The sequence below is a fragment of the Pristiophorus japonicus genome, chromosome 12 (assembly GCF_044704955.1).
Source record: "Pristiophorus japonicus isolate sPriJap1 chromosome 12, sPriJap1.hap1, whole genome shotgun sequence".
In the NCBI taxonomy this organism is placed as follows: Eukaryota; Metazoa; Chordata; class Chondrichthyes; family Pristiophoridae; genus Pristiophorus; species Pristiophorus japonicus.
This window is the reverse complement of record NC_091988.1, coordinates 15,298,135-15,316,101: the sequence shown is the minus strand read 5'-3', so window position 1 is coordinate 15,316,101 and position 17,967 is coordinate 15,298,135. Positions and strand designations below refer to the sequence as shown.

The 17,967-nt window shown below is 43.2% G+C and overlaps 1 protein-coding gene across 1 annotated transcript in view; it reads right to left on the bottom strand.

Moving 5' to 3' along the window:
- The window catches only part of tmf1 (TATA element modulatory factor 1), a 53,140-nt gene that overhangs the window by 10,607 nt on the left and 24,566 nt on the right, over positions 1–17,967 (bottom strand). The window contains exons 11-15 of the mRNA XM_070895197.1: positions 13,392–13,584; positions 7,484–7,553; positions 7,307–7,399; positions 6,987–7,106; positions 2,236–2,388 (exon numbers count right to left, since the gene is read on the bottom strand). Of these exons, the coding sequence (XP_070751298.1) occupies positions 2,236–2,388; positions 6,987–7,106; positions 7,307–7,399; positions 7,484–7,553; positions 13,392–13,584 (629 nt within the window). The remainder of the gene's footprint in view (positions 1–2,235; positions 2,389–6,986; positions 7,107–7,306; positions 7,400–7,483; positions 7,554–13,391; positions 13,585–17,967) is intronic.

The window sequence follows — 17,967 nt, the reverse complement described above, 5'->3', positions numbered from 1 at the left end:
AAAGTACCTGTACAGAAAACTGCAACCATGTAAATTTCATTGACAATAACACTGCCAATGCGCAAATCTAAAAACATTCCGCCTGATGAGCCAGCGTGTATCACCATCATTCACTTCACACTGGCAGTGAGTAAGCTTAAACCATTTCAAAAAAACTCCTTTGTGCTTTAATCAGGATTCAAATTCAATTACGAAAGGATATACTTGCTGTGGAGGCAGTTCAGAGAAGGTTCACTAGGTTGATGAGTGGATTTACTTCTGAGGAAAGGTTGAGTAGGTTGGGCCTTGAAATTCTGAAGAATGAGATGTGATCTTATCGAAATGTATAAGATTATGAGGGGGCTTGACAAGGTGGATGCAGAGAGGATGTTTCCACTGGTGGAGGAGACTAGAACTAGAGGGCATGATCTTAGGATAAGGGCCCGCCCATTTAGAACGGAGATGAGGAGAAATTTCTTCTTTGAGGGTTATGAATCTGTGGAATTCGCTGCCTCGGAGAGCTGTGGAAGCTGGGACATTAAATAAATTTAAGACAGAAATAGACAGTTTCTTAAACGATAAGGGGATAAGGGGTTATGGGGAGCGGGCAGGGAAGTGGAGCTGAGTCCATGGTCAGATCAGCTATGATCTTATTGCATGGCGGAGCAGGTTCGAGGGGTCTTATGGCCTACTCCTGCTCCTATTTCTTATGTTATGTTCAAACCATTACCCCAAGTTAAATCAACAAAGAAAAGCAATTTGGCAGCAATAATGTTGAAAAAGAAAGCAAAGCATTATGGGATCTTCTTCTTGGGCAGTCCCCTGGTGTCGAGGATGACTTGTTTCCCTACTAAAATGAGTTCCAAGGTGACTGATGAGACCAATGGTTGGAGGGACAGGTGGGTGGGGTGCTTGATTTGTCATATGCTCTTCTGCTGATTGTACTTGGCTTCCGCATGCTCCTGGTGAAGAGACTCGAAGTGTTCAGCACTTTCTCGGATGCTTCTCCTCCACTTTATGGGATGCAAACAGACTGAGTGCTGTCATTGTGCACCAGCAAATAGAACGCACGCATAATATTGGTATATAAATAGCCAGTGCAGCTCAGCCTGGAAAGATCCATTTTATTGCCAATTGAAAAACAGAGTTTAATTCAAGAATAATTTTGGAGCAAAATGCACAAGAAATAATTGGTTTTAAAAAACTGCAACCCAAAAAACCAAGGTAAATTTGGCAAAAATCAGTCAAAGGCAGTTTTTATTTTTAACATTGCTGAAACTCAAGAAACCAAGCCAGAGACTTAAAAAACACAGTACAGTAAAACTAAATGACAACCCACACTGATGTGTGCAGTTCAGGGGCACTATGGTTATGCAGCTCACCATGAGACTCTCACTTAGCTCCTAGATGTTTGGTTCATCTTACAAGAACAAGTCCCAAGAACCTTTTCTCATTTTTGTGGCTCCAGCCACATACTATTCTACGAAAGAGTTGCAATCATGCTTTTGGTACAACAGTGCTTTGGTGTGCGACTTGAGTAAGCCTTTAGTTAATGATCTTTGTCTTCAAGGAACTGTCGCCGAGCGTATTGCATCAGTGCATTCTGGGCGTTCCCATCAGCGAATGAAAGGGACTCTTCTTCAATTCTCCCTGTTGTTGTGTATCTCTTGTGACCCTTTAACAGACTTTCTTCCTTTTCTGCCCACCCGCTGCTTTCTGAACAGGGTTATTTTTTTTTACACACTGGTCATAGTGGGACGTAGAAAACTTTCATGTTGGTGGATTTTGATGAATAACAGAGCACTCAAAAGACACATTTTCCTTTACCCACTAAATTCAGATGGACCTTGCAGCACAGAAATACAGTGCTGACCATACACAGTTCCGTCTCCTGTTGTCCGTCCCATGTGCTGAGAGAGAATAGAGAGAGTGTGAGACCAGTAGGTTCGTGTGCTATCTACCACTTAGCCTAACTAACAGGCTAAGTTAGGCCAGATTTAGGAACAGAATAAAGGTATTTATAGCAAATGCAGGCAAGCCTCAGAGAGGAATGCTTGCACTGGAGATTTCTAATGATTAGGACTGGGCTAGGAGCAAGTGACGAACTAAGGGGAGCCACATATTTGCTTTAATGTATCAAAGTAAAATTCAACATAATTTTTGCTCCAGAGTGCAGTCAAAATGTTCCAAGTTTAGATTCTACAGTCTTTTAACCACTTTAGTTCTTCCTGCATGAATCACTTTACTGATACCCACCTGCAACTGTGCAATTTCTCCTTCTCTTTGTTTTAGCTGAGACTGCAAATTTTCAAAAATGCTTGATCCTGCTCCCATTCTAAGGACTTCATATAAGTTGTTACCACTAGCTGACGTAGTCATTGGTGCAAACGAATGTTCAAATAAGTCATCCTATAAAATGGACGTTACAAGTTAGTATTCAAATTCCTTGTAAAGTATTATTTCAGCAGAGACCTATGATGGTTCAGAATCAAAACATTTTGATTTGTACTTCTATTTCATTGTTGTTTAAAGAATGGATTTTTGAACAGTCTATTTTTTGAGCAGTTTTGCACAAACTAAAAGTTTAAAGTACACATATATAAACAGATTTTATATATTCAGCAAACTTGTTATTTACACCCATTATTCATTGTGGCGTTCTATCATCTATCGTTTCTACTGTTGTTTCTCCCTCACTCTATTCTCAACTAAAATGAAATTGCAGCTCCAAGTGCTTGCTCTTTCTTTAGCAATGCACTCCTTTCCTTGCTTCATTCTGTCATTACTTAATTCCAATTTCCTTTCACTCTTTCTCCTATCTTTTGGTTTCTTTTCTCTTCCACTTTGTTGCTTTCATGTAGACACTATGCCTGAGAATCTCTCCGATTAATTCTCCCCCTGTCCCCACCCCTTGCAAAATTGCTCGATAGCCCGCTGAAGAAATAGAAATGGGTCGAAAACTCCAGGTCACTTGAATGGCGCCATAATTTGTTTAATGCAGGTAATACCCACCTTGCTGACGAGAGCATTTCACAACCCCATGAGAGACATAGCATGCGGACAGGAAGCTTCCCTGTTGAGAGGATTTACTGGCCTGGTAGAGGCAGGGTTCAGGGGAGAGGGAAACCCCTCCCACCAGTGAGATGATTTTTCCCTCAGCTGAAGAAAGTTGTCCTAAGGCAACCATCTACTTTGAGAATGGAACAGATAGCCATGGGACGCTGCCACCCTTTCGCCGATGAGAGGTTTGGAAGGAAAGCTTGAAGTATCCCCAGCTGCACTCCCTCCATCCATCCATCAACCATTTACACAGAGCTCGACGCCTCTCTCCAACTGAACGAGATTGCCAGGCCCCCTTCTTTGCTGAGGTACTTTGCTGGCCTTCCTGCTCGCTCCCATACTTAAATAATTCACCAGCATTTCCCACTTCCCCTGCTTGGATATTTTGACAGCCTCTTCCCTCATCCACCACGCCTCTTCCTTCACCCACCACACTTCCTGAAAGAGTTTGTTGGCGCTGAGGTACATAGGAACGGGAGTAGGCCATCAGCCCCTCGAACTTGACAATGGGATCATAGCTGATCTGCATCCTAACCCCATTTACCTCCAGCTCCATATTCCTTAATACCCTCGGCTAGCAAAATTCTATCGATTTCAGGTTTTAAAAGATTGATAAAACTAGCATCTACTGTTTCTTGAGGAAGACAGTTCCAGATCTCTACCACCCTTTGTGCAAAGAAGTGTTTCCTAACTTCTCTCCTGAACAGCTTGGCTCTGATTTTATGGTTATGTCCCCTAGAGGATAGAGGATTGGCTAACTAACAGAGAACAGAGTCGGGATAAATGGTTCATTCTCTGGTTGACAACTAGTAACTAGTGGGGTGCCACAGTGATCAGTGCTGGGACCCCAATTATTTACAATCTATATTAACGACTTGGAAGAATGGACTGAGTGTAACATAACCAAGTTTGCTGACGATACAAAGAAGGAGGAAAAGCAATGCGTGAGGAGGACACAAAAAATCTGCAAAAGGACATAGGCAGGCTAAGTGAGTGGGCAAAAATTTGGCAGATGGAGTATAACGTTGGAAAGTGTGAGGTGATGCATTTTGGCAGAAAATAATCAAAGAGCAAGTTAATATTTAAATGGAGAAAGATTGCAAAGTGCTGCAGTACAGAGGGACCTGGGGGTACATGTGCATGAAACACAAAAGGATAGTGATCAGGAAGGCCAATGGAATCTTGGCCTTTATTGCAAAGGGGATGGAGTATAAAAGCAGGGAAGCCTTGCTACAGCTATACCAGGTATTGGTGAGGCCACACCTGGAATACTGCGTGCAGTTTTGGTTTCCATATTTGCGAAAGGATATACTTGCTTTGGAGGCAGTTCAGAGAAGGTTTACTAGGTCGATTCCGGAGATGAAGGGGTTGACTTATGAGGAAAGGTTGAGCAGGTTGAGCCTCTATTCATTGGAATTCAGAAGAATGAGAGGTGATCTTATCGAAACGTATAAGATTATGAGGGGGCTTGACAAGGTGGATGCAGAGAGGATGTTTCTACTGATGGGGGAGACTAGAACTAGAGGGCATGATCTTAGAATAAGGGGCCATCCATTTAAAACTGAGATGAGGAGAAATTTCTTCTCGGAGGGTTGTGGTTCTGTGGAATTCGCTGCCTCAGAGAGCTGTGGAAGCTAGGACATTGAATAAACTTAAAACAGAAATAGACAGTTTCTTAAACGATAAGGGGATAAGGGGTTATGGGGAGCGGGCGGGGAAGTGGAGCTGAGTCCATGATCAGATCAGCCATGATCTTATTGAATGGCAGAGCAGGCTCGAGGGGCCATATGGCCTACTCCTGCTCCTATTTCTTAAGCTCTTATGCCAGGGAACACAAGCCTAGTTTATGTAATATTTCCTCATAATTCAACCCTTATAGCCTTAGTAACATTCTGTTGAATCTGCGCAGCACTCCTTCCAAGGTCAATATATCCTTTCTTCGGTGCTCTGTCCAAAACTGTACACAGCACTTCAGGTGTAGTCTAACCAGGGCTTTGTATAGCTGTAGCAAAACTTCTTCCTCTTTATATTCAAGTCCTCTAGTTATAAAGACAAACATTCCATTAGCCTTTGATTATTTTTTGTACCTGACCACTACATTATAATGATCTGTGTATATGGACCCCTTAATCTTTTGGACCTGCACTGTTCCTAGCTTTTCACCATTTAAAAAATACTTGATCTATCCTTTTTTGGTCCTAAATGGGTGACCTCACAATTACCTGCATTGAAATCCATCTGCCACAGTTTTGCCCACTCACGTCGTTATTGTATTAAACTTGTTATCCTTCTCAGCATTTAAATTTATGTTAGATAAAGTAGACTTTGAACCCTAACCTCGCCACGACACTGGGGATCCTAGTCTGGGTCTTTGCATTGTTCATATCCTGTTAAAATTAACGCCAACCATTGGATTTCATCACCTTCGATAAATCAGTAGGAACGGATAGGATGCATCCTAGGATGTTGAGAGAATTGCGGGCAGAAATCGCGGAGGTACTGGCCATTATATTCCAATCCTCCATAGACACGGGGGTGGTGCCAGAGGACTGTTCCCATTGGCAGAAGGGTCAAGAACCAGAGGACACAGATTTAAAGTGATTGGCAAAAGAACCAAAAGGTAATGTAAGAAAAAAAACTTTTTTTTAAACCTGTAGCGAGTGGTTGGGTTCTAGAATGCCCTGCCTGAAAGGGTGGTGGAGGCAGACTCAATCTCATCTTTCAAAAGGGAGTTGGATAAGTATCTGAAGAAAAAAAAATGACAGGACTACGGGGAAAGGGCAGGGGGTGGGACTAGTTGAGAGTCGGCACGGGCTCGACAGGCCGAATGGCCTTCTTCTGTGCTGTAACCATTCTATCTTTGAAATGCTCCTTCCAGCGGGCCCTGACTGCCTCGGGGTCCTTGATGAGTGTTTCCCTGTTCTTGGCCAGCAGTGGGGTGGGGCCTTGGGTGTTTGGACCGTAGGTGGCCTTGACTGCGATGAAGAATCCTCGGCCAGCTGTTGTACAGTATACACCTCAAGTCACTGGAGAAATACCACCAACGATATCTCCGCAAGATCCTACAAATCCCTGGGAGGACAGGCGCACCAACATTAGCGTCCTCGACCAGGCCAACATCCCAGCATTGAAGCACTGACCACACTTGATCAACTCCGCTGGGCAGGCCACATCGTTCGCATGCCAGACAAGAGGTTCCGAAAGCAAGCGCTCTACTCTGAACTCCTTCACGGCAAATGAGCCAAAGGTGGGCAGAGGAAACATTACAAGGACACCCTCAAAGCCTCGCTGATAAAGAGCAACATCCCCACCGACACCTGGGAGTCCCTGGCCAAAGATCGCCCTAAGTGGAGGAAGAGCATGCAGGAGGGCGCTAAGCACCTCGAGTCTCATCGCCGAGAGCATGCAGAAATCAAGTGCAGGCAGCGGAAGGAGCGTGCGGCAAACCTATCCTACCCACCCTTTCCCTCAACGACTATTGGTCCCACCTGTGACAGGGACTGTGATTCTCATATTGGACTGTACAGCCACCTAAGGACTCATTTTTAGAGTGGAAGCAAGTCTTCCTCGATTCCAAGGGACTGCCTATGATGATGATGAACCATTCTATGATTCTATGAATGTAATTTTATGCTCCCGTCCACACTACTTACCTGTCAAATGTGTCATCAGCAAACTTGGATATATGACTCTCTACTGTGTTATCTAAGTCATTAATAAATATAGTGAATAATTGAGGTCCCAGCACAGATCCTTGTGGAAAATCACTATTACTTTCTTCCAATTTAATTACATACCCATTATCGCTCCTCTCTGTCTTCTACTGCCTAACCAAGTCAATAATTTGCCTTCATTTCCAGGTAGCTTCTTCTCTTTGTTCCCCTGTCCCCTTCCCAGTCATTTATCAGTGCTGATCTCTCTCCCGCAAAAACATCAGGTATTCCTACCTGTGAATGAATGGAAGCCTGCAAGGATGCCATCTCAGCACCGCTGACAGAACTAGATCGAGAGTGTGTTGGAGTGCTTGACACTGGCTCCAGCGCCTGATTAGTAAACAACTTCCGCTCCTTTGGAAGAAAAATACAACTAATGAAACTGCAATAAAATACACACAAAACATGAAAAACATTTAAATTCAGATACAGTCCAAGCACTTCTAATTCATGTTAATAAATGCAATACCAAGTAAATACACAGCATCCAATTACCGATTAGATATACCAAATGTTAATTCTGATCAGGAATTAAAAAGGGCTCAGTTAAATACCTTCTCTTTTAATGCGTCTTGTGCAAGAATTGTTTTTTTTCTTTCCTGTTCAACTTTCAACTTCTCCATTTCCAACTGATTAGTCAAGATGGTCTAATATGAGAGAAAATATCATGAAAAGGATCGAGAGACTCTGATCCAGTTGACTAATCAAATCGATTGCAGTTTTGATTTTACCTTTTCTTTCTTGGCTTCTTCAACGGCCTTAATGTATTCAGTCTTCATATTGTCAAACTCCACATGATGCCTGAAATTAACAAGCACATATTTTCTAGCAATGCTAATTATTTTACTGTATTCATGTCTATTATCTAGTGAAAGAAAGCATTGTTTAATTTTTAAATCTAGACTTTATATCGATGCAAAATCTTTACATTTTCTAATTTGGAACCAAATCTATCTATATCTTTCTTTATGTCTCATTAAAGATTTTACACCTGTGATCACTTCCTGTCTACAAAGCCTAACTTCCTGTTGTCACATTTTTGTGTCAGCTTTTTACCATTATAATTTCCTATGTCCACATTTATAATGGTGGTTGCCTGTGTAAATTCACCAGCCTGTAATTGTACCACCGTCACCCTCCTGCACCAGCTCACACCGCTCCCCAAGGCCTCCACACCGCCCCTTTTATGGCCCCGACGGCAGTGAAGAGTGACGTCATCAAGGTCCAGGTCGGTGATTGGAGCGTGGGCAGATACAGCAGGAGCGGCGAGAGACTGTGGAGGGACGTGATCGGGGCCCCGGGGAGGCATCTTCCACCCTTGAGGATGTAGTTTGGGTCCTTCATTGAAACATCTGTGAATTCATCCTTTTTTGGCGTGGATGCAAGTCATCCTCGTTTCAAGGGACTGACTATGATGATGATGAATTGTACAAGCAGCTAGCTTTTCCCCACCAATCACTCAGCTTACGGAGTGCGCACAGACAGGCCTCACCGGTTTTCGGGGCGAGATGTGCATGCGCCAAAAACCGGCTTTTCCGATTTATCATGCTTTCTCTTGACAGATCCTCCGCATCCCCGCAGGAAGGATAGTCGCGCGAGAGAGATTGGGCTATTTGCCCAACTCATGCCCAGCGAATGTCCTTCAAACTCTTACGCCTGGTGAAAACAGACGCATAGCTTACTTTTGCCAGCGTAAGAGTTTTAAAACATATAACAATTTAATTTAAACATTCATTTTTATGTTTAAAAACCCTGTCCATTAAGGTAAGTTTATTTTTAACCCTATTAAAACACATTTTTTTTTTTAAATCCCAAAAATATATTTTTCTAAAACATTTAATTACATTTAATTTTAAATATGCGAGGTGTTTTTTTTTAATTGATTATGCTGTGTTTCTTGTTTTAGGAGGGTTTTCTTATTGATAGTAATGGGAACTCGCACAAATGGAGATCCCATTTTTATCAGTGGGAATACTACCCAGGGATTGGTGGTCTAGGCCCACGTGACTCCAGCATTTCCGTACGTACGGGTAAATCATCTCCCCATACGCTGCGCAGCGAATGAAGGTCTCTGACTGGAATCGAAGGTGCCTCCGTGACCACCAGGTATTTTCGTTAAAAGATTTTGGGTCGGAGGACGTCTCCAACCCAATTTTCCCCCCTGATTTTCCTCACTAATTATTTTTAAAGGTTGAATTTTTGAAGCAAACAGATAAGAAGGGAGTAGAAAGGACAAGGGGAGAAGGAAACAGGTTTTTGGCATAGGTAATTTGGCCTTTCACCACCCACCTTTGGAGAGAAAGTGGGAGTCGATGGAGGTGTAAGAGTGAGATAAGTAACAAGGGACTGATGAAGTAGTAGAAAGGGGATGGGAAGGGAGTAACAGAGCCATATTTTACCCGCAAACCCCCACCCAAATGCAGCTGGCAGCTATTGCTGGTTTTTATCCCCAACTCACCGAGCTAGCTACTCACCAACCCCACCTAAAATAATCTCTAGGGATTATTGGAAACATCTCTGAGGATCAGCTCCCATGTTCCATATCAAACATTTAAAATGATTCTGTAAAGAAAAGGTTATGTATTATTGAAGCTTTTCTGTGCTTCTAAGAGGCATGGGAAAATATGAATTACTAAGGAGATCCAACAGATGGCACTATACTGTGTAAAACAGAGACTGTGTATGCAAGACTAACCTAAAGGGGTCAGTAACAATATGCAAGTTTGTCCAATATCGTATAAACCCATTTTAGGATTGATTTCTTTTATGGAACCAATACAAATCACATCTGTTCCATATTTTTCTGAAAGGATAATTTTTTCAGTATCGGAACAGCTCTCATCAAAATCACAAATGACATCCTTTGTGACTGTGACAAATGCAAACTATCCCTCCTTGACCTTCTTGACTTGTCTGCAGCCTTTGACATGGTTGACCACTCTATCCTTCTCCAACGCCTCTCCACCGTCGTCCAGCTGGATGGGACTGCACTCGCCAGGTTCCATTCTTATCTATCTAATTGTAGCCAGAGAATCACCTGCAACAGCTTCTCTTCCCGCCCCGCATCATTACCTCTGGTGACCCCCAAGGATCTATCCTTGACCCGCGCCCCCACCCCCCATTTCTCATTTACATGTTGCCCCTCGGCGACATCATCTGGAAACACAGCGTCAGTTTCCACATGTACGCTGATGACACTCAGCTCTACCTCACTATCACTTCTCTCGACTCTTCCTTGGATTCTAAATTGTCAGGCTGCTTGTCTGACATCCAGTTCTGGATCAACAGAAATGTTCTCAAATTGAATATTGGGAAGAACTAAGCCACTGTTTTCGGTCCCCGCCACAAATTCTGTTCCCTAGCCACTGACTCCATCCCTCTCCCCAACTCCTGTCTGAGGCTGAACTAGACTGTTTGCAACCTGTGTGTCATATTTGACCCTGAAATGAGCTTTCAACCACATATCTGCAGCATAACTAAGACCGCCTATTTCCACCTCCGTAACATCACCCGTTTCTACCCTTGCCTCAGCTCATCTGCTGCTGAACCCCTCATCCCTCATCCATGCCTTTGTTACCTCTAGACTTGACTATTCCACGCACTTCTGGCTAGCCCCCCATATTCAACCCCAAGTAAACTAGAGGTGATCCAAAACTCGTCTGCCCGTGCCTTAACTCGCACCGTCCCGTTCACCCATCACCCCTGTGCTCGCTGACCTGCATTGGCTTCCTGTTAAGCAACACCTTGATTTCAAAATTCGCATCCTTATTTTCAAATCCCTCCATGGCCTCGCCCCTCCCTATCTCTGTAATCTCCTCCAGCTCCATAACCCCCACGCCCCCCCCCCCACCGCCCGAGATGTCTGCGCTCTTCTAATTCTGCCCACCTGAGCATCCCTGATTAAATCACTCAACCACTGGTGGCCGTATCTTCTGTTGCCTGGGCTCCAAGCTCTGAAACTCCCTGCCCAAACCTCTCCGCCTCTCTTTCCTCATTCAAGACACTCCTTAAAACATACCTCTTTGACCAAGCTTCCTGCGCTAATTTCTACCTGTGTGGCTTGGTGTCAATTTTTTAATCGCATAATACTCTTGTGAAGCTCCTTGGGATATTTCACTACATTAAAGGCGCTACATAAATACAAGTTGTTGTTGTTCCTCCTCAACATTTTTTGTTTCATTATATATCATTTAATAATGTAATTATGAAATAACAATGATCAGGAGTGGAACCCTTGTCAATTTTAGCCCATCTAACCCAATTTTAGCCCAATGTCACCCAGTTGTAATCAGTTAATTCAGCATAGATTAAAACTGAGTATGTATGTATGTATAATTCAGCTACTCACTGGATAAACTCTCAGCCATTGGGGAGAACAAAAGAACTTTCAGCAAAATCACTCTCTAAAAGCAACATGCCTAGTAATTTGGAAAGTGAGCAACTTTCACATATTTCTAAAGAGGAGTGATCTGGCAATCTTCAAACTAAAACATTTACACATTACTAGTAATCCTTACCAGTACTATTTCCCTATGAGATATCCTGTTTTAAAAGGTTTCCTTCCTCAACCACCTTCACCACTGCTCCTTTCCCTTCTTTGCCTTATAAACTGACCCTAAGGTAAATAGGATGAAAACACAAACTCTGAGGTATCGCTCAACCAACTAAAATAACTCTTGCTCCAGGGCCAGCATGGATCCCAATGTGACCATCAGATTGGTCAATTTTATGGCCATTTTCTTTTATTTTAAAATGGAGGATAGATCAGGGGCCATCAAGAAGCAAGGCAAACGATAATTCACTCAACGCTTAATCATTCAATAATCACTCCTCCTTACTTATTGAAGATGAAGTTGTTTTTCACTGCTATACCCTCGACGTATTTTTTAATGAATCAATGTTAAAGGCAGAATGTAATTCTGACTTATTTAGTGCCATGGACTCAAAATAGTCCTTTAGTAGCTCTGACTTCATATCATGTGGTATTTGATAATGCGGCCAGAGTGACGCAAATGTCACAAGAACTCAAGACATATTCAACAATGATTAATCTTTATACAATTAAGGATTGCACGTTTTGGATGTGCAATAAATATCATGATAGGCAACATGATGAGTGCAGTGCTAAATTTTTCCTAGCTTCCAGAAACATGGCTTGGTAGTTTCCATCTTTCATAAAGAGTGCAACTCAGGAAGTAGACGTGGCGATCTCTTTTAGGAGCTCACTACAAATGCTCACTGTTGATATGTCAAAGGGCATAGCTGATGGGGGGGTTGGTGGGTACCATACTTGATACATACTTGTAAGTTGTACTATGTACGCGTCAAAAGTCAAATGCTGTCCCTTTCTTTGTGTCTCTTGTTCCAAGCTTGATTCAGTTTGAGAAACTATTTCTTGGATGGGGAGAAAATGGGACGATAATGCAGTTTATTAAGCCAAATTACTGTTGATAGCTCTTGTGGGAAATATGACTACAATAAAACTTACAGCTTAAGACAAGCCCCACAATCCAATTCATATGCTATTCAGTATTCTGCAATACATATTCAAAGATGAACAGAATCCTACTCCCATTAATGGCAGATTATATGGATATATCTATATCCCTCTAACTATGCAACTATTTTTTTAATTAGTATACAGGACCCCACTTTATAGTAATTTTTATGCTTAGATCCATGGCACGGGGATTAAACAAATAGGATTTTTTAATAAAGTTCTTCTCAAAACTAGGAATTGCGCTATTGCGTTTAATTAAAATACAATATTTTAATTAAACTCTTATAAAACCAGAAACTTTCCCCAAAATGTTACTCAATAGTAAATAGCCAAGTATTTACTAACACTGGGGTTATTGCAGCCACAATATAGAAAGCAGCCTCGTTTTCCTTGTATTTACTCTTATTCTTAACATAAAAGGGGCGAGTAAAAATCTATTAATGACAGTGAGATCCAGCAGTGCATATACATAGATCTTTAAAGCTGGAAGCACAGGTAGAAGAGATTGCAAAAGGCAATTGAATATTACAACAAAGAAGTGATGCTGAATTTATACAAGACCTTGGTTACACCACTGTTGGGAGTCTTACATGACGACTGAGCATTCCATTACAGAATGAACTTTCGAGCCTTTTAAAGGGTACAATGAAGATTAATTAGAATGATGCCAGGAGCAAGAGGTTATAGTTATGAGAGCGGATGCAGCGATCCACGCTCCCAGTGGGGTGCTGCACTCACAGGGAGCACAGCTTCCCCATGAAGAACATCGAATTAACCTAATGGAAAAAGACTTGCAAAACTGGGTCTTTTTCCCCAGTGGAACAGAGAAGAGGATTTTCAATGAATGGTTTTGAGTGAATAGTACTGAAACACTGTTTACATTGATTGGCGATATTGGTAACAAAGGGTACATCACTAAAAGGGGAAGTTAGAAAAACTTTTTTGAAAGGATTATTAGAACATGGAATGCCTTACCAAAACTGCTACTAAGGCCAAGACCATCGCATTATTTAAAAGGAAATTATTTGAAATATTAAAGGATTCCATTTCATGGCTCCAGGTTAAAATGGCAAATGGCCCCTTTCTATGCTGTCATTTCTACAATTGTAAATTAGCTGTGAGTTTTTCAATTAACTCACCTGTTGCCTTCATCTTCAGTCTTCTCGAGCCTGACTCTCTCGGAATCCAACTGAGCTTGCAGCCTGCTCTTTTCCTGACGCAACAAGCTGTTTTGTGAATCCAATGAGGAGACTTGGGTTCTAAGAATAAGAAGCTCTTCTGAGATTGACCGTTCCTTTTCCACAGCAGCAGCTAGCTGGGCTTGACTATCAGCTAACAAGAGAAAAATTAAGACGTTTTGTGAAAAAAACCATGGATAACAGCTCTTGGGTTTCCATTTGCTGCTTTTTTGTCACCTAAGCACATACAAACTGTTAAAATATTTAAATATATCTTTATAACAACATTTCTTATGTCTGTCAAATAGATTGTGGCCACTGAATCTGTGTTGTCATAACCATGAAGACTGCATGTCAATTTTCTTCACCTTCCCTGCTTACATCTTTGCGTTTTAATAACTGCCAGTGAATGGAGCAGCAGCTAGATTCAACAACATGTGCTCTGCTCACCAACATTTTAAACATTATTTCAAAGTAGACTTCCAAATATTTAAAGTGTTAGTGATCATAATGCATTTTTAAAAACAAGCTGTTTCTTGGGAAATGAAGACAGACAGCACAAACGAGCCAGTAGTAAATCTGGGTGGGAAAGTGCAACCAGAGCCAGCCAGATGCTGGAGGGAGATCCTCCCAGATCTCATGGAGCTGCTGCTGGCTTAGATATCTGAGCTATTTTATAATGCGAGCAGCTATAATATCGTGGAGATGGAGTAGGAGAGCTGTTACTCAGTACTATTTGAAACTGGCATTAAATGTATCCACAAATGCCATGTGGCTTTTGTTAAGATCTTACTGGCAAACGATCGCAAGTGTCAGTAGATGAACATTTAGGGAACAGTGATCATAGTATTATAAGGTTTAGATTAGCTATGGAAAAAGGACAGGGAGAAATCTAGAGTAAAAATATTTAATTGGAGGAAGACAAATTTCAGTAGGATGAGAACGGATCTAGCCCGGATAAATTCAAAAACTGCAATGGAACAATGAGCTGCCTTTAAAGAGAAAATAGTTTGGGTACAGTCGAGGTACATTTCCACTAGGGGGAAAGGAAGGGCAACTAAAGTCAGAGCTCCCTGGATGACAAAAGAGATAGAGTAAGATGAAGCAGAAAAAGAGCGCGTATGACAGATGTCAGGTTGAGAATACATCTGAGAATCAGGCTAAATATAGAAAAGTTCAGAGGAGAAGTGAAAAAGAAAATAAGAGGGTATGAGAATAGAATGGCAGCTAACATAAAAGGTAACCCAAAAGTCTCCTATAGGCATATAAATAGTAAACGGGTAGTAAGAGGGGTGGGTGCCAAAAAGGAGACCTACGCTAGGAGGCAAGAGGGTATCGCTGAGGTGCTAAAAGAGTACTTTGCATCACCAAGGAAGAAGATGCTGCCATAGGCATAGTGAAGGAAGCAGAGGAGGTATTGGATGGGGTAAAAATTGATAAAGAGGAGGTACTAGAAAGGCTGGCTGTACTTAAAGTAGATAAGTCACCAGGGCTTGGGCGCAGCAGGAACAGAAAGGTACGCATCTTTTTTAACTTTTTCCCTCGATCACCCGCGGGAAGCAGCCGACCGGGATTTCTGAACCTATGACTTGGACGTGGGTGTACAGCGCACCATTTCAAAATTTGCAGAAGGCACAAAACTTGGAAGTACAGTGAACAGTGAGGAGGAAAGTGTATGTCTTCTTAAAAGACTATGACAGGCTGGTGGAATGGGCGGAATGTGGCAGATGAAATTTAATGTAGAAAAGTACAAAGTAATACATTTTGGTAGAAAGAATGAGGAGAGGAAATATAAACTAAAGGGTACAATCCTAAAGGGGATGCATGAACAGAGAAACCTAGAGGTATATGTGCACAGATCGTCGGAAGATGGCAGAGCACGTTGAGGAAGCAGTTAAAAAAGCTAATGGAATCCTGGGCTTCATGAATATAGAGGAATAGGGACTGAAATTGCCCCTTCCCTTAAGGCCTGTTACCGCCGGAAATCAGCGGCCACGCTGCGGAGTGGAATGGCAGCCATTTTTTAAATTCCGCTCCTGTGGTATCCCGGTGATGACTCACTCTCCCCACTACCACTCCTCTGCTGCCGGTCCATCCTAAGTGCATCATCAGAATGCTCACCACCGATGTGCCCCTCCGAACACAAAATTCCACGTTGAAAATCTTCCTCTCGGTGCCACTGCCAGCTTTTTCTGTCGGTGCGTTGTGCTTGGAATGCTTGCAAAATGGCGTTGCGGCTGCCATTAAAGCGGAGGACTTATTGCCGCGGCTGCCATCTTATATTTTTTGTTGGCCGACTACCAGGTCTGGCCAACAATTCACATCATAGGCAGTCCCTTGAAATCGAGGAAGACTTGCTTCCACTCTAAAAATTAGTTCTTAGGTGACTGAACAGTCCAATACGGGAATTACAGTCTCTGTCACAGGTGGGACAGTCGTTGAAGGAAAGGGTGGGTGGGACTGGTTTGCCGCACGCTCCTTCCGATGCTTGCACTTGGTTTCTGCACGCTCTTGGCGATGAGACTCAAGGTACTCAGCGCCTTCCCGGATGCACTTCCTCCACTTAGGGCGGTCTTTGGCCAGGGACTCCCAGGTGTTGGTGGGAATATTGCATTTTATCAAGGAGCGTTGAGGGTGTCCTTGAAATGTTTCCTCTGCCCACCTTGGGCTCGCTAGCCGTGTAGGAGTTCCGAGAAGAGCGCTTGCTTTGGGAGTCTTGTGTCAGGCATGCGAACAATGTGGCCCACCCAGCAGAGCTGGTCGACTGTGGTCAGTGCTTCAATGCTGGGGATGTTGGCCTGGTCGAGGACACCAATGTTGGTGCGTCTGTCCTTCCAGGGGGTTTGCAGGATCTTGCGGAGACATTGTTGGTAGTTTTTCTCCAGCGATTTGAGGTGTCTACTGTACATGGTCCACGTCTCTGAGCCAGAAAGGAGGGCTGATATCACTACAGCCCTGTAGACCATGAGCTTGGTGGCAGATTTGAGGGCCTGATCTTCGAATACTCTTTTCCTCAGGCGGCCGAAAGCTGCGCTGGCGCACTGGAGGCGGTGATGAATCTCGTCGTCGATGTCTGCCCTTGTTGATAAGAGGCTCCCGAGGTATGGGAAATGGTCCATGTTGTCCAAGGCTGCACCGTGGATCTTGATGACTGGGAGGTAATGCTGTGTGGTGGGGTCAGGCTGGTGGAGGACCTTTGCCTTATGGATGTTTAGTGTAAGGTCCATGCTTTCGTATGCCTCAGTGAAGATATTAACTATGATTATGCCCCCGGGTTCAGCCAGGCTGTCAACAGGCAGCCTGCCACCCCCTCTTGGGTGCCAGGCCACTGGCCCGGCCGAATCCCTCCCAGGTGGCCCAGTGGACCTAATTTAAAGAATCGCACTGATCTCCTCTTTAAGTGAAAGGGAGAGACGTGGTGACGAGCCACCGTAATGACGTCATCAGCGCTACGCTGATGAGCGACAGCGGCGGACACCCCACCCGTCCCCCACTTCCGCCCCTCTACTTACTGAACTTCCGCTCACCGCCGTACTTCCGCCTCCATTATGACCGACTTCCGGGCTGCTCGGGAAAGAAAGCCAAAGAGTGGAATTTCACGCAAGAGGCCATCACATCTACCGCGGCGGAGAAAACAGTTGAAAAAGGGCAAGTGCGCCGTGTTTTCAGCGGGGCAATTTCAGCCCCATAGAGTACAAAAGTGTGGAAATGATAATGAACATGTATAAAACACTGGTTCGACCTCAACTGCAGTAGCGTGTCCAATTCTGGGCACCACACTTCAGGAAGGATGTGAAGGCCTTCGAGAGGACGCAGAAAAGATTTACGAGAATGATTCCAGGGATGAAGGACTTCAATTACGTGGATAGACTGGAGAAGCTGGGGTTGTTCTCCTTGGAGCAGAGAAGATTGAGAGGAGATTTGATAGGGGTGTTCAAAATCATGAGGGGTCTGAACAGAGTAGATAGAGAGAAACTGTTCCCATTGGCAGAAGGGTCAAGAACCAGAAGACACAGATTTAAGGTGATTGGCAAGATTGACATAAAAAAAAACTTTTTCACGCAGCGAGTGGTTAAGATCTGGAATGCACTGCTGAAATGGTGGTGGAGGCAGATTCAATCACGGTTTTCAAAAGGGAGTTGGATAAGTAACTGAAGAAAAAAAAATTGCAGGGCTACGGGGAAAGGCGGGGAAGTGGGACGAGCTGAAGTGGTTTTACAGCAAGCTAGCACGGGCTCGACGGGCCGAATGTGCTGTAACCATTCTATGCTTCTATGATTGAAAAGCAAGCAGAGTGAGGTTAGACTAGGTGGTTTATGTGGAGAAAAACATCAGCATTAACTTGATGGGCCAAACATTTAATCCTTCTCTGATTCTTCTAATTGGTTATTCAAAATATTTTCTAATTTTGTTATTCACCAATCACATTACACAAAATCTTTCTCCCCAATAACTTTCAACTAAATAAAATCTATCCAATCATCTAGCAGCAAATAAATTCGGAGTTGCGGCTGCCATGACACTCTACAATCAGGTT